At 36.0% G+C, this 17,523-nt stretch overlaps 1 protein-coding gene across 1 annotated transcript; it reads right to left on the bottom strand.

The window, feature by feature from the left end:
* Window positions 1–23: 23 nt before the first annotated feature.
* On the bottom strand, window positions 24–2,749 carry LOC111371927 (golgin candidate 2-like). The gene is made up of 8 exons (XM_022994076.1): window positions 2,723–2,749; window positions 2,216–2,356; window positions 2,009–2,068; window positions 1,635–1,750; window positions 1,558–1,564; window positions 517–564; window positions 158–402; window positions 24–75 (listed from the first exon to the last, which is right to left on the bottom strand). The coding sequence occupies exons 1-8, from the start codon at window positions 2,747–2,749 to the stop codon at window positions 24–26; spliced, it is 696 nt and encodes a 231-aa protein (XP_022849844.1).
* Between the last annotated feature and the right edge of the window lie 14,774 nt (window positions 2,750–17,523).

Below are 17,523 nucleotides of genomic sequence, written 5' to 3'. Positions count from 1 at the left end.
AAATTTATAACCCAAAAAGTAAATTAGACACCTCCAGTGTTGTTTATATTCTCCAAGGAAACAACAGCACCAGACCTAGCATCATTGGAGAAAGGAGAATGAGGCGTTAGAATGTATAACACCCATTTGATAAAAGCATACAAAGTAGGCGACAGACCAAATCCCAGCAGTCGAATTCCTTCTTAGAAAGATGACACTAGTAGAAAAAATTGAGTCCAACTGTCGAATCAATGATCCCAAATGTTGCTGGCTGGATCGAGTTTTCTTTTTAACTACTAAAGGCCTGAACTTCGAATTATAGGGTTCCCATACACTGGATTCTAGATCAACTTTTGAAGAGGTACCGGGAAAATCAGCTAATTCCACAATCAACTTGTTCTCATCCAGTAACCTTGAAACTGCCTAAGACATTTAAACCAAAAAATTCAGAAAAATAAAACGTTTGGACACTTGGTGACAATTCAGAGTAGTATTTGGCATCATTTCATTGCTTTGATTGCTAATACAGAAACTTACCTTGATTCTGAATAGCAGCATTGCCTTTTTTGAGGATAGTGCCTCAACCTGATAAAAGAACAAGAGTTGTTTGTTCAACCAATAAACTCAATAGCAAAATTCATACATAAACTCGGTTCAATGTTTTACTCTCTTATAGCATGCTTGGCTAAGCATAAAAGATATGTGTAAGTACCAACAATAAACTCAGTTGTTAAATTCTGTTTAATGTAATTTTCGACAGCATAATTCATACATACTCCCGGTTCAATGTTTTACTCTCTTATAGCACGCTTGGCTAAGCATAAAAGATACGTGCAAGTAAATAAGTATTTCTTTTATTGATCATCATTGGAACTTGCTTCATGTGACACTAATGTAAGAATTTTTTTCACAATAAGTAACTGTTTTTCACTTAATTGTAAGGAAAAGTAATTTATTCAATCTTGTTTACAAGTAAAAAATTACTTTTTATTTATTTTAAGCATTAACCAGAGTATTCTGCAAATGCGTACCGAGTATTTAATAATTAAATACAATTATGAAATATGACCTGAAGTTCAAAATTAAACTTCAAGGCAGTAAATATGTAGTGCAGGAAATTTGGAAAAAGAAAATCAAATGGTCTCTGCCCCATGAAGCAAGATTTGATGTGCAATTCTCAATATTATTTAGAGCGACAGGCCTCTAGGTTAACACCATGAGCTACATTTAGACAAGTCATTCTGGCACAGATACAAAGCACACATACTGCAAAAACTGAAAAGAGAGGGATTGGAACTAAAGTTACTCCCCTATCCAATTAACATACAGAAAGCACACCTTAAAGTGTTCCTTCTTTCGACTTAAATCTTTTGATGAAGTTCAGTGATAAGATCAACCTGGTCCATCCATGCACAAAATCATGAGTCAATCTATTTGCTATCATGCTAGCATAAAGAAGTCACTGTACAATTTCAATTCAAGCATTTCACAAGGTCAATTTTGAAGCCTAATTGAAGATCTATCACTAACTTCCTAATGTGCTGATAATTACTGGTTTATTGATAATTAACTACTGACCAAAAACCTAAAACATGATTGTAAAAAGAAACATAGTCCAAAGAGATCGAGGTCCTCCTTCAATTTGCTAACTTTACAAATAACCAAGGAAATTACGACCACCACATTGGTGCCGCACCTCCTGTAAATGCAATAGATGATAGTATGTCAAATTAAGTTTTCTCATGACAATTCCCTCTCCTTCAATTTTGCACTGAAAACATGAATAAGTAAAACAATATATAGAAATATTAAGTTTCAATTCTGCCTGCCAAATACTAATACCAAAAAGTTGGCTTTTGCAACATAATGTCTTGAGTTTTCTCAAGGTATTCATGCATCATTTACCATTCACTGGAGAAGGGGAAAAAAAAAAGGGTCAACAAACCAAAAGGGTGGGGTGGGGTGGGGTGGGGAGGGGGAGCAAATGAAAAATGCAACACAATAACCAACTAAAGAGGTTTCCAAGTACCTCTATTTCAAGGTTTTTCTGTGCAACAGCAAGAGACCTTGCAAGGTCGGCATTCGCAGTCTGCAGTGCATAAAATGCAATGAATAAACATGCTGAGAACGATATCAACAACAATAAAAATTAAAAGATAATAAGTAAAATCTGATAAGATATCAATCAACTATAGAGCTAAAGCTTAAATCTATTTTAATGAAATTATAAACCCACCGCAAGTTTTGACAGTCTCACAAGTGCTTCTATACGTGTATTGTTAAGTTTCTGCTTCTCTAAATCGGTAGCTTCCATAATCTCCATCATTGATGTCTGCAATTCTGAAGCTTGTTGACGCCAGGTAGGATAGTAATTATCCTATTGGCTTGTTGTAACAGAAGATTCGCAAGAAAAGAACGACAGAAAACGTCCAAAAAACCAGAGAAAAAACTCTGAATTCAACTCAATATTATTAATAATGTAGAATGCTGAAAACTAACCCACAAGCCGGGTTAAATAGCTGCGAAATACGAAATTATGGGAAAATTACCAAAAATGGCAAAATCCCAAAATTATACCAAAATAAAATATTAAGTAAAAGAAGTAAGTTGCCAAAAATTTGGTTCAATTCGAGTTTTCTAACATATAGAAAAAAGGAAACGAAATATTACCATAAATAGTAAAAAAATAACTTAAAATTGAATCTTGGAAAGGAAAATAGTGGATTTTGGGCTTGAAATTGACATCCATTGAGCATAGCTGGGTGGCCATGACGTGCGCGCCGAAGAGAGCTTTCTGGATTGGGGTCATAATAGCGATTCCGATAACCATAGCCAAAGTTATGGCCAAATTGCCAAAAACGCGTCAAATTCCCCCAATTAAAGAAATAATGGTGATTCACTTTCCATCTTTATGCCGATCCGTCATCTCATGGTATCTCAGCGCCATCATCGTGCTATCTGAGAAATCAGCATCGCTCGACTCGGATCCTCCTGCATCAGTCGCCCCGGGTTGGAAGGAACTCGCCCTTGAGTTCACAGTAACTTCATCGGACTCCATAAAACAAGGGCTTAGGTGTTTTACATTGAAGAAGTCAGAGGTCTTCAACTGGCTCGGGAGGCGCAATCTGTAAGCATTATCATTGATCTTCTGCAGCACTTCACAAGGTCCAATCTTCCGCTCCTTTAGCTTATTGTATTCCCCAGCTGAAAAACGATCATGAGTTAATACTGCCCAAACAAAATCACCAACATCAAACAACACCTGGCGTTGATGACTATCTGCTTGAACTTTGTACTTAGTATTACTATCCTGTATGGACAGCTTCACCTGCTCATGGATACCTCGAAGATGTTCAGCCACCTCATCAGCTTTGTTATTGAAGTGACCCACATGTGGAATTGGAGCCAAATCAAGTACTCCGGATGGGTTTCGACCATAGACAATTTCAAAAGGACTCAGTCCGGTGGTTCTATTCCTCAACCGGTTATAAGCAAACTCTGCTTGAGGTAATGCCAAATCCCACTGCTTCGGTTTAGTCCCGGCTAAACTTCTCAAAAGATTTCCCAAACTCCGATTCACCACCTCAGTCTGACCATTTGTTTGGGGATGGTATGTGCTGCTAAAATTCAATTTCATTCCAAGTTTCTCCCACACACTCCTCCAGAAATGACTTATAAACTTAGTGTCACGATTAGAAGTAATTGACTGTGGAACACCATGTAAACGCACAATCTCTCTGAAATAAAGATGAGCAATCCGAATAGCATCCATTGTCTTCTGGCAAGCCACAAAATGAGCCATCTTTGAAAATCTGTCAACCACAACAAGAATGGAATCCATCGCCCGCTATGTACGAGGTAAGCCCAAGACAAAATCCATACTGACATCAAACCAAGGAGCTTCAGGTACGGGTAATGGTGTGTACAATCCAGCATTAGTAAGAGCCCCTTTAGACCGCTGACATACATAACACCACTCCACATAATGCGCCACATCACTGCTCAACTTGGGCCAGTAATAATCAGAAGAGACCAATGCCAATGTCTTGTCTCGCCCAAAATGTCCTTCGTTATGAAGTTTACTAATAATCTGTTGCCTTAGTGAACAATCCGGAATGCATAATTGCAATCCACGAAACAGGTAACCATTATATAAAACAAAATCATGTCGGTGATTATCAGTTACCTCCTGAATTATCTTCCCAAATGAAGGATCCTCAGCATACATATTAGGAAATGCCTCAAATCCGACAATCTTGGTGCTCATGGTGGTGAGGAGTAATGTACGACGGCTCAATGCATCTGCTACTCGATTCAAACTCCCTGCTTGATGCCTGAGTGTGAAAGTAAACTCCTGCAAGTACGTCATCCACTTTGCATGTCACCTACTCAGCTTGTGCTACCCATTGATGTACTTCAAAGCCTCATGATCAGTAACAAGGATGAACTCCCTCTGTACCAGGTAATGGCGCCAATGCTTCAGAGTCTGAACTATGGCATAGAACTCCAGGTCATAAGTGGAATAATTTTTCTTCGATCTCGATAGCTTCTCACTAAAAAAGGCTACTGGACGTCCCTCCTGACTCAGAACACCACCAATGCCAACTCCAGACGCATCACAGTTTACCTCGAACACCTTTTCAAAATTCGGAAGTGCCAAGACTGGGGCCTCCGTCATCTTCTGCTTAACCAACTGAAAGCTAGCCTCTGCCTCCTCAGTCCACTGAAAATCACGCCCTTTAAGGCACTTTGTGATAGGAGCGATCAAGGTACTAAAGTTTCTGATGAATCGACAATAGAAGGATGCCAATCCATGGGAACTCCTGACATCATGCAAAGTTTTTGGTTTTGGCCAATTCAAAACTGCCTCAGTTTTGGATTGATCTGCATGAACACCATCAGTAGACACAACAAAACCCAAAAAAGTTACAGAAGTTGTGAAGAAAGAACACTTATTCTGATTGATGAATAAGCGCTCCGTCCTCATTACATCAAAGACAGCACGAAGATGATTAAAATGTGACTCCCATGTCAGACTATAAATAAGTATGTCATCAAAATAAACTACCACAAATTTCCCCATGAAAGGCCGTAAAACCTGATGCATAAACTTTATAAAAATGCTGGGTGCGTTGGATAGTCCAAAGGGCATGACCATCCACTCGTACAATCTATGCTGAGTTTTGAACTCAGTTTTCCACTCATCTCCAGGTCTGATTCTAATCTGGTGGTATCCACTTTTAAGGTCAATTTTTGAGAAGACCTTAGAACCGGACAATTGATCCAACATGTCGTCCAGACGGGGAATTGGGAACTTGTACTTCACTGTAATCCTGTTAATTGCCCTGCTGTCAACACACATACGCCATGACCCATCTTTCTTCGGCACTAGGAGAGCAGAAACTGCACAAGGACTCATACTCTTACGAATGTAGCCCCTTTCCAATAATTCTACCACCTGTCGTTGCAACTCTTCAGCTTCCTTGGGACTGAGGCGATATGCTGGTCGGTTTGGTAGACTCAACCCTGGAATGAGGTCGATCTGATGTTGAATGTCCCTCATAGGTGGTAGTCTTTGAGGAAGATCCTCCGGCATCAAGTCAGAAAACTCCATCAGTAGTTGCTGTACTTCTACTGGAAATTCTGAATCCACATTTACTGTATTATTTTCACGAGGCATTAAAGCATAAACTATTTTTTCATGCCCAACCTCAACCAAGAACCTAGACATCGAAAGTAGATTGGGGTTTTTAACTACCGAGGCAGGGATGTTTCCTTCCCTGCAAGGCACCAAAACAATTCTCTTCCCTTTGATGTTAAGAGAATAAGTATTCTTCCGCCCATCATGGATAACACTGTGATCATACTGCCAAGGTCGTCCCAACAAAACATGACAGGCGTCCATTGATACCACATCACACCAAGCATTATCAAAATATTTTTTTCCAATCGAGAAAGACACTAAGCATCGTTTTTCTACCATTACTTCACTGCCTTTATTCAACTAAGACAACCTGTATGGTTTGGGATGACGATTCATCTTCAGTTGCAGTTTCTCGATAGCCTCCTCAGACACTACATTCTCACAACTGCCACTATCAATTATCAGCTTACAGACTTTATCAGCAACTGTGCAGGTTGTGTGGAAAACGTTGGTCCTCAACCAATCATCCTCTAAGTCGCCCTTGGGAATCAGCAGCCTCTTTCGAACAACCAGGGTCTCCTGACCATCTCCATATAGCACGTCCTCATCTTCACCCTCATCATACACGGGTTCCCCAACTTCCTCAAACTCCTCTATCATATCCTCCTCAATCAGAAGATTTTTATTCTTCTAACCAGCAGGCTTCTTGCAATCAGTCGCCCTATGCCCCTGTTCACCACACCTAAAGCACTTAATACTTGAGTTGGAACTATCTCGCTGTGATTGATAAGCAGGACGAGATTCTTGAGGGCGAACTGGCTGACTTCCTTCACCTCTGACCACTGGCCTCCTGCTTTGCTGTTTCTCTACTACAAGTGCTCGCTGATATGCCTCAGAAACTGTCCACAATGAATGAAGGCTGAGAACATCCTGTAGGGGCTGCCTTAATCCTTCCAAATACCATGCTACCATCTGCTCCTCCGTCTCAGATAAATCATTTCGAGCCACCAACTGATAGAATTCTTCAGTATAATCATTGACTGATCTTGCGCCTTGCCTTAGTGAATGAAGCCTCTGAAACAAGGTTTGAGTATAGCCGAAAGAGAGGAAGTGCCCTTTCATCTTCTTCTTCATCTTCTCCCAGTTAGTAATTTTGGATTTTCCCTATCGCTCTCGTGAACGCTTCAACTGTTCCCACCATGCAGATGCCCTACCTTTGAGTTTGATGGCGACCAGTTTCACTTTGACACGATCTGGAACCTCCTTATATTCAAAAATTCGCTCCACTTCATTCAGCCAATCAATAAATCCTTCAGCCTGCAATGTACCAGAAAACTCGGGCAGATCCACTCTGAAATCGAGATCCACATGACGATCCTCCCGTCCACGATGCTCCCAAACTCGAGCACGATGGTGATACGGGTTTTCGAAACTGGTATCGGAATCGTGACCTTCTACATCATGATTACCGAACTCCTGCTCCGCCAAACGTTGGGTTAACTCCACAACTTATCTCTGCAAATCTTCAATCGTCACATCCTGAATATTACGATCACGATGTTGGACTTCCTCAATCGGAACCAGTCCTCGACGACCACGACCACGTCCACCAACCATTATAACTGATGGAATTTATCTCCCAAGAAGATGCTAACGCTTTGATACCAACTGACGTCGGGTAGGATAGTGATTATCCTATTGGCTTGTTGTAACAGATGATTTGCAAGAAAAAAACGACAGAAAATGCCCAAAAAGCCAGAGAAAAGACTCTGAATTCAACTCAATATTATTAATAATGCAGAATGCTGAAAACTAACCCACAAGCCTGGTTAAATAGCTGCGAAATACAAAATTATGGGAAAATTACCAAAAATGGCAAAATCCCAAAATTATACCAAAATAAAATATTAAGTAAAAGAAGTAAGTTGCCAAAAATTTGGCTCAATTCGAGTTTTCTAACATATAGAAAAAAGGAAACGAAATATTACCATAAATAGTAAAAAATAACTTAAAATTGAATTTTGAAAAGGAAAACAGTGAATTTTGGGCTCGAAATTGGCGTTCACCAAGCATAGCTGGGTGGTCACGACGTGCGCACCGAAGAGAGCTTTCCGGATTGGGGTCATAATAGCGATTCTGATAACCGTAGCCAAAGTTATGACCAAATTACCAAAGACGCGTAAAATTCCCCCAATTAAGGAAATAATGATGATTCACTTTCCATCTTTGCGCTGATCCGTCATCTCATGGTATCTCAGCGCCATCATTGTGCTATCTGACAAATTAACATCACTCGACTCGGATCCTCCTGCATCACTTGTAAAAATTACCAAATAAGTATTAACAGTGGAGTTGGTCATACAAAGGCGAAGCAACTAAAGTGTCATAACAACAACAAAGGAAGAAATCAATTCAACAAACAGAAGAATCAACAGGAAAGATGGACGACAATAGACAGTTTAAAACTTACGAACGAAAAAGGGCCAAAGATTTGCAAACAAGTAGCTTTTGGTTGATCATAGAGTATAACAACTGATAAGCATGTTTAAATTGAAGAACAATTCCTATGATTAGTATTATAAGGAAAATGATAAAGTAAGATGACTTTTAACTGTGATTAAGCATTTAATATAACAACACTACGTCATAAATCAATTTTAGCAAGACAAAAGATTGTGGCACTGTTACTGGTGTTAAGAATGGAACGTGTGAAAAGAGTGAAGAAATTAAGCTTGTTACTCATAGAAAATAATTATGACCAAAACTTTTTCAAATTATAGAGAGACCATCCTGTACTTCTGTATTATATAATATTAAGAGTACCATCTTAGTTCACATTTTATTGTACAAATGCTTTATATATTGTCTCTAAATATGCACTTCTATCAGTGACAAATGAATATGTCCTTGTTTGGTTTTACATTAATACCATATTTTGACAATTTCCATAGTTAATGCCAGAAAATAGGGAGACATGGTTTCAAAGTAACTTTATCAATTAGTGTAATAATTATTTCAATAATAGTACATAAAAAAATGTTGAATAGCCCTGAAATACTTATTCTTGTACTTGCTGTTTGGCCCAATCTTCAAGTATTTTCTCTAAACTCTGTTTCTCCCCCTCCAATTTAACAACCAGGTTCTCACGATCTTTGATAGCCTCAACTGCTTTGGCAGCTACTCTTTCTGCCAGAATCTGCTACCATCTTTTTATCCTTTCTTCCCTCTCTCCTCCTCTCTTTGAACTCGAAGATGAAGTTGAATCTGTCTCGGAATCAGACTCTTCATCCCTTGGGAAAGAGGAAGCTTTCTACATAGAACTTGAACTTTTGGAACTCACTTTCGATTTATTGTTATTTAACATTCCACTCTTAAACCTCTCACCGTCCTTCATTTGAAACTTCATATTCAATTTCCTATCATGAGAAGCTGGCACCATCTCAATGAGACGATCATCATTTGTCAAATCATTTGTAAAACGTTGCTTCTCTCCATCTCCATTGCCATTTGCCTCCTCATTTTTTCCTATATCTGCCTCATACTTGTTATCGCACAAGTGCATCACTCGTGTCCTTTTGATCTGACGTACCTCCATCGCTCTGCAATTCGGATATCAAAGTTTTTTGCATCACACCTTCTACATCACTTGCCGTCCCACTATCCAAGTTAATGAAATCACTGCCTACTAAACTTTACTCATGGTTACTACTTGCTCACCGAAATATAAAAGGTTACTCAATGCTTACTGAATTATTCAGTAGTTTACCCATCAATCACTAAAGTCAATTCCACCTCTACAGCTGGACAAAAATGTCTACGAGGTGAGTGGAAAAATTACATGGAAAAACACGACGTTAGCGAACCACACACTGGATAAAAACACATTTAATTGATTAACAATTATAAATCATTTAAGAAAACGTGTTATTCTCATCCCTTCAAAATTAATTGTGCCTTCCATTTTCAGGTACAGAAGTGAAGTCCCCAATTCAAAGCTAACCCTAGAAAGAACACTATCTTCAATTCGCCATGGAATTCTCTTCATCCACATCTCAAAATCATGAACAAGGTTTGTGCCATTGTGGTCAGATGGCTGTAAGATAGACTTTGTGGACAGAGAATAATTCAGGAAGACGATTTTTGGGATGCAGATACTATGGATTATCAGATGCTTGCAACTACTTTGCTTGGGTCAACCCACATCTTCATCCACGATACAAGACTATAATGAATGGTCTACTTTGCAAGTCCAATGATATGTAGCAAAGAGAGCTTAAGATGGGTAGATTAATGAAGATATATCAAGTGGGTTCGGGGATATTGCTAATTTGCAATGTTATTGTTATTTTTATGTTTTAAGGGAAGATTTATGTAACAAAATTCTGCACTACTTTGCTTGGGTCAACCCACATCTTCATCCACGATACAAGACTATAATGAATGGTCTACTTTGCAAGTCCAATGATATGTAGCAAAGAGAGCTTAAGATGGATAGATTAATGAAGATATATCAAGTGGGTTCGGGGATATTGCTAATTTGCAATGTTATTGTTATTTTTATGTTTTAAGGGAAGATTTATGTAACAAAATTCTGCATTTTTTTATTTTTTTATTTTTTATTTTTGGGAGGTCTTAGGGAAAATTCTGTACTGCAGTTAGTTTGGTCTGTTGTTTGATCTTGAATTATTAGTATTTAGTTATGGGAACTTTGAATAGTACTTTATGTTTTTGATAAGAAAGTAGCCTTGAGTTTCATAAGTTCTTAAATTTTTAAGGGACGGTAATATTTTTTGGAGTTAATTGTGAGGTTTGTAAATGAGAAGTGAACAAGTGCTTGAACATCTATTACCTATTCCTAGCCAGTTGAAGTAACAGGAGGATCATCCAGCAGCTGTACACAAATATATTTCCAGCAGCTTCTTTCTACCAATTTGTTCATGCTTAATCATTAAAACAATAATTAATTATTGAGTCACCCTTCTGATGATATCTCATGTTGTGGCCCGTTCCTCCACAAACACTGCAAGTAATTACTGTTATACCTCTCTTCTTCAGCTTATCCTTAGATCCGACATAGGTGATGACATCTTCCTCTACTTGTCTCCTTCTTTTCTTTTGTTTTCTTGCCCATTTAGACACAACCCAAGTTGGTGGTTTGACTGGAACGGCATCAACCGAAGGCCATAACTTTATTCCATTTATGGGATTGATGATATTCTCATAATAATTGAGATACGTGCTTAGTTGCTCACTTTATAGCACGCATGCACGTACCTCCAAGGCTCCTCTCTTTTATCTAGAATTGCAGCAACTACATGACCTTATGGAATCATTGACAAATCCCATCTCCTACATGCACACATCTTATTATGTAGATCGACAATAAATTCTCCATTTGAACATTTCACATAAGATTGTGCCCCACCCAACCAATCTACCTCACATCCATCTGCTAACTCACAACTCTTCACAAGCTTCTGTTGGACTTTACGACATAAAGGTCCAGCCTCCTTTCTCATCTTGTCCCTCCTTGCTTGTATCCTCTTCATGAAGCTCATGTGTAAGTCAATTACCATTGTCAATATGGATTTTTCCCTTTCTTCCAATATCACATTGTTGAAAACATAAGTTGTTTCTCCTTCACAATCTCACCCATCCAAAAATTCAAATCAGCCACTGTCGTCAACTTGGTAGCCCTTCATAAGTAGTCTTTCAGAGTCAAAGTCTTAAATTCAGCCCTGACCTCTAAATGTCCCTTTCAAGAAAAACCCATCTAATCCCAAAAGTTGCCTATAGCCTGACAAAAAGCCTCTCTTGCAAGCTTCTAAACAAATATATATATATATATATACACACCTTGAAACTTTAGTTCATACATGACAACTATGCACGTAGACCCAGGATTGGTTCTCAAAATCTCAACTGCAAAAGACCTAAGCATATCGAACTGATGCTCATTAGATCCTTGTATAAAAAACCTAGCATATCTTCTAGCCCTCGACGCCGTAACTTATTAATTGTCAATTTCAAATCATTGTTTACATCCTTCCTAATAAGTTTAGACTTCCAATTAGGGTCAACTTTGAAAGTGTCTAAATACCTATCTGCTTTATACCTTGCAGTGCCTATTTGTTCTATCCCTTACACAAGTATGCTCTAAATTTGCTGACTTTATTTGTACACAACCTTTCTTTTTATTCCAAGAAGCCCATATTTTCCACTTGCGCCCTAATTTACATATGGCCTGTGCTCTAAACTCATCATTTGGTCTAAACCTCAAATTACATCTAGTAGCAATCCCACGATTCCTCACAGCTTGCCTAAACTCCTCAATGTTTTTAAATTCCTTTCCAACCTCAAGTTGTGGGTTGAACTTCTCCTTTTCGGGATCATACACAGGAAAGTGATAAATGTTTTCTTCACTTGAAGAATAATCGGTACGCAGCTCATCATTACTTGGGCAATCTAACTCATCAAAACCTTTATCTTCTTCACTTCCAACCTTAAGTTCCACGGCAGAGTTTGCATGTAATCCAATCGCAATATGCTTGGATGCATTCTTATCACAATAGAAATCATCATCGTTCACCTCATTATCTGAATCAATCAAATGGCGTTCAATCGGTATCTCTTCCTCTTCTTGAACTATAAAAAAATAATAAAAATAAACTTCATGAAAATAAACTCAGTGCCAATATTATTTGCATTGCAACAGTCGTGTTCTTCGTGAATAAATGAACTCAATTAGACTAACTCAAGACATGTCTCCGACATAAATAATATAAAATTGAAGAATTTATCAAAAGTATTGTAAATAATTCACCTTCTGGTCCCTCATCCATGGTCTGCAAAAGAGATTCTTCCACTATATTTTTTTCGATTTCTGTATGTCTCGTGTCTCCTATGTTCCTTACAATTAAGACAAGAATATTATGCTCTCATAGTACCTTGAGCACATTTTGTATAGCATACTGATCTAATTGGCGCACAATGGCAGTGTTGAGTGGATGTGAATGCAATGGATCGTTTCTTGCTTCAATCAATTGTATTGCACTTTTGGATGTGTATGCTGGAATATAACTTTAGAATATTGATAAATGAAAAATAGAACATATACAATAAGAAGAATCCTATGTACCAAAAGCCTCCTGGTTGTCGACAAAAATCTAGGGTTCGCGATGGATTTGGGGGTAAAAAGTGAAGATTTCAATATGCTTGAAGATAAAGATGGAACATACCAAGGATTAGAATTGGGAAGCATTGCAATTTAAGGAAGACATAGATTTTGGATGAAAAGGTGATTTTCAATTTCGCACACACTGTGATTTGGAATTGAAGATGAAATTTGGTTTGTACATGTTTTCCCCTTATTTTCAAATCCATATTTATTTTTAAATGATGTATATATTATTCATCTTTTGTTTGCCATAACATCCGCCATGTAGACATTTTTGTCCAACTGTAGAGACAAAATTGGCTCTAGTGATTGATGGGTAAACTAATGAATAGTTTAGTGAGCATTGAGTAACCTTTTATATTTCAATGAGCAAGCAGTAACCATGGGTAAAGTTTAGTGGGCAATGATTTAATTAACTCACCATTTACATTACTCTCCAACTCAACACTAGATTTTCTAGAACCATTCTCAGACCTTTTTTCCTCTAATAACTTCGACCTGAATCTCCCTTGTTTTATACAATCTTTCTTCAAACCCCTAATCCCCAACGCTCCAATCCTACTCTGATTCCCATTCACAACCTCGGATGCCACATTTTTATTTGGCATGCTCAATAATTCCGTCCCATCATTATCAGTAAGTCCACTCCTCGAATTTGACTTCGAATTCAAATTCACCGATACCCCCAACATCATCATCCCGTTTAATATTACTATCACTGCAACTAATAACCTTTAAATTATTTTCTCACTGACATTTTCTGGTACCTTCTTTTTGAGCTACTCGTTAATCAATGACCTAGTTTCCCCCATACTTGGCAAGGTTTCAAAGCCTAATTGTTCATAAGATCATGGCTTCTCAATGTTACCCAATGATTCTGCTGCTTGCTGATCGATCTGAATCATCTAATCAAAAAGTTCACATAAAGAATCCAAATTTAGTGAATAATTGTTGACAATGCAGGAAAAGAGAATTAAATCACTACAAAAAAATCATCTGAATTCAAGAAAATAGAAATTATTCTAGAAAGAGAAGATTATTGGAGAATTACCTGATGGATGAGAGTTTCAGCGGCTTTAAGCTTGGAAGAGATCCAGTGAGCCATGGAATCATTGGACTTTCAGAATTTGATTTTGTACCGTTGGATCCAATTGCAAAAATGGCTTCTTGATTCATTCAATATCGTGATGCTTTGCGTGTATTAATTACTTCCATTATCAGTTACATAGCTAGAAGAGGGAAGAGGGGAGGGGAAGGAGAGGAAAACTGTGAAAATGGCCAGTTAACCTACTCTTATTTCCACTTTGGCCTTTGACTAATTAAAAAAAAAAACCAAAATCCAATTTAAAGACAGTTTTCGAAAAATACCCGTCCATCCTTCCTCACTCTCTCTTGACAGTCGACTGAATATGGGGTTTCTAATCTTCACTTTCATCGACAGTTGACCGTACAGACATCTTCCTCACTGTCGAACTTCCGATTGCCAGTTATCTCCTATTATAAAGGTTAGTTTTTGTGGAGTTATAATTAGATTATTGGGCTTTGTTGAGTTTTAATTAGATTACTGGATGGAATATTATTTTTGTGGTGTGAAAGGTATTATTTAAGCTAGATTTGGGTATAGATAAAGTGTATTGGCCTATTTTGAAGTGTGGGGAGCTCCAACTTGTCGAAAATGATGAAATTCGGCAAGATGGAGATACTAGGTGTTGACAGTCAGCCAAATAGCCGGGTAAACCCGGCTGTTATAACAGTCGTGGGCCGACTGTTTAAGTGGCCCACAACTGTTAAATGGGCTGACTGTTAAGGCGCAGTCGGCCTATTTTTTTATTTTTTAAAAGCTCGTTTGAGCCACATTATTTGTAGAATGAGAATGAAAAATAGAGCCGTTATGGACCCTACACAAGAGATAGAAATTCAAAAATGATGGCTTAATGTGATAAATAACAGTCATATTTTTCATTTTAATGATGTAAAAATGGGTCTCAAACAGAACCTAAATTTCTTAAATTAATTTAAATCCTTAAATGTTTTGAATTTTTAAATAAATAATTTTTTTCTTTACAAAATTTAAAGAAATTTGTTATTCTAAAATTAATTTTCAAATTAATTTTTAATTCTAATTTTAAATCTTTTTTGAAATTTAATTTTAATTTTTATTTTAAATTTAAATTTTCATTTTAATTATAATTTTAATTTAAAGAAATTTGTTATTTTAAAATTAATTTTGTAATTTTAATTTTAATTTTTTTATTTTAAATTTAAATTTAAATTTTCAGTTTAATTATAATTTTAATTTAAAGAAATTTGTTATTTTAAAATTAATTTTGTAATTTTAATTTTAATTTTTTTATTTTAAATTTAAATTTAAATTTTAAATTTAATTATAATTTTAATTTAAAGAAATTTGTTATTTTAAAATTAATTTTGTAATTCTAATTTTAATTTTTTATTTTAAATTTAAATTTAAATTTTTGCTTTAATTATAATTTTAATTTTAAGAAATTTATTACTTTAAAATTAATTCGAAAATTAATTTTGTAATTCTAATTTTAACTTTTTATTTAAAATTAAAATTAAAATTAAAATTTTCATTCAACTTATAATTTTAATTTAAAGAAATTTTTTATTTTAAAATTTATTTTTTAATTCTAATTTTAACTTTTTTTTATAATTTAAATTTAATTTTTTATTTTAAATTTAAATTTTCGTTTTAATTTAATGAAATTTTTTATTTTAAATTAATTTTCAAGTTAATTTTTTAATTCTATTTTTAAATTTTTATTTTTAATTTATTCCTATTTTTAATTTTATTTTAAATTTCAATTTTCATTTTAATTATAAATTCAATTTAAAGAAATTTGTTATTTTAAAATTAATTTTTTTACTTCTAATTTAAAATTTTTATTTTTTATTTTATTTTAAATTTAAATTTTCATCTTAGTTAGTTATAATTTTAATTTAAAGAAATTTGTTATTTTAAAATTAATTTTAAAATTACTTTTTTTATTTCTGATTTTAACTTTCTATTTTAAATTTAATTGCAACTGTAATTTTAATTTCCATTTTTTTTATTTTTTTTTAGTTATTAATTTTCAATAATACGGTAAAAAATTCATAATATTAATTTAATTTGAATAATTTTTATTTTCATTTTAATTTTTATTTTCAATTTAATTAATTAATTATAATTTTAACTTTTAATTTTAATTATTACTTTTTGGTAATAGGGTAAAATTTTCACATTCTCTATTTAATTTGAATTATTTTATATTTTAATCTTAATTTGAATTTTTTATTTTAACTATTATTTTAAATTTTAATTATTAATTTTTGGTAATTGGGTAAAAATTTCATGAATTTGCATCTTGCATACAGTAGTTATGATTCGGTTCGCTTAATTTTGGGTTATTATGCTTCATTCAATTATTTCTTATTCTAATATTCTGTTTCAATTTTTGCAGGATGAATTATCATTTGGACGCAGAGCTGGGACAGATGCGGGGCAAATTTACATGGAACAGTAACTTTGACAGCTTCACCCAAGTCCTAGAACTAATCGACGACCAGCATGCATATATGCTGCGTCAGTCCTTTTTGTGGCCTCTGTACCCGTTGAGAAAGTTGTAGTATTCGGGTTAGATGATCGATGCTCTTCTATGTTGGTTGCTGAGTCCAGTTGACGGAGATGCCCTCCACTTCGACCTTGGGAGTAAAGTCACCAGTCTTTCCATGTTTGAGTTTGCCCTGTTAACTAGATTGAAGATTACGGGTGATAAGCCAGCTAGCGACAGGACTCAAAGAACAAATAGGCTGCAGGACACTTACTTCTATGGACAGGGGGCGGTGGTTCTGCCTCAACTAATGGACACGATCAAGAGGTGTGACGAGATGTTGGACAGACTGAAGTTAGGTCTAGTCTACATTATTAAGAGCGTGATGCGGTGTCACCACAAGAAGGCTGCGATCGACCTCTTCCATTTGGAGATCTTCGATGACATAGATCGCTTCAATAACTATCCATGGAGTCGTCGATGTTTCGAGAACACCATACACATCTTCACCAAACTGCACTCGAAGTCCAAGGGGCCCGTGCGTAAGTACAACACCTACAAATTTCCCTTGGTGCTGCAAGTAAATGATTAACGCAATCAATGTTAAAATATTTTTTCTACTGAATTTGTATGTACTAATTTATGTGTTGCAGGTCTGGGCGTATGAGACCGTCCCCATATTGGGTACTCGCTTTGTGCAACGAGGGAAGACACACTGCTCTAGGATGCACCATTGACGAGCATCTCGAAAGGGGGGATGTCCCACTCGAAAACAATCATCGTCTCTCATCAACGACCCTCATGTGAGTATTATAAATGTGTGATTTATATTGTACATAGTTTAAAATCTCATTACATGATTTTAATTTTTTGAAATGTCAATATGTTAGCTTCAAGTAATAACTCATTTGACGCCGTCGATGGAGGAGGAGGCGCAGGGTCTTGTGCACGAAGTAGCGATTTTGCATACCCAAGACGACTGGATGTCCGATTCGATCCCTAATCGAGACTGTGTAAGTGAATTATTGATTAATATTTTGTATGAGCAATTATTGAATAAGTTAATAATCTGTAAGTTTTGCAGGACCGTGAGCCAGTTGATCGGGCATCACCTCCGTCGACGACATAAAAATCCTCACCATCGAAAACTACACGTGAGGAGTTACAGG

This window comes from Olea europaea, chromosome 23, assembly GCF_002742605.1.
Source record: "Olea europaea var. sylvestris chromosome 23, O_europaea_v1, whole genome shotgun sequence".
Classification (NCBI taxonomy): Eukaryota; Viridiplantae; Streptophyta; class Magnoliopsida; order Lamiales; family Oleaceae; genus Olea; species Olea europaea.
This window is presented reverse-complemented; position numbering and strand designations above follow the sequence as displayed.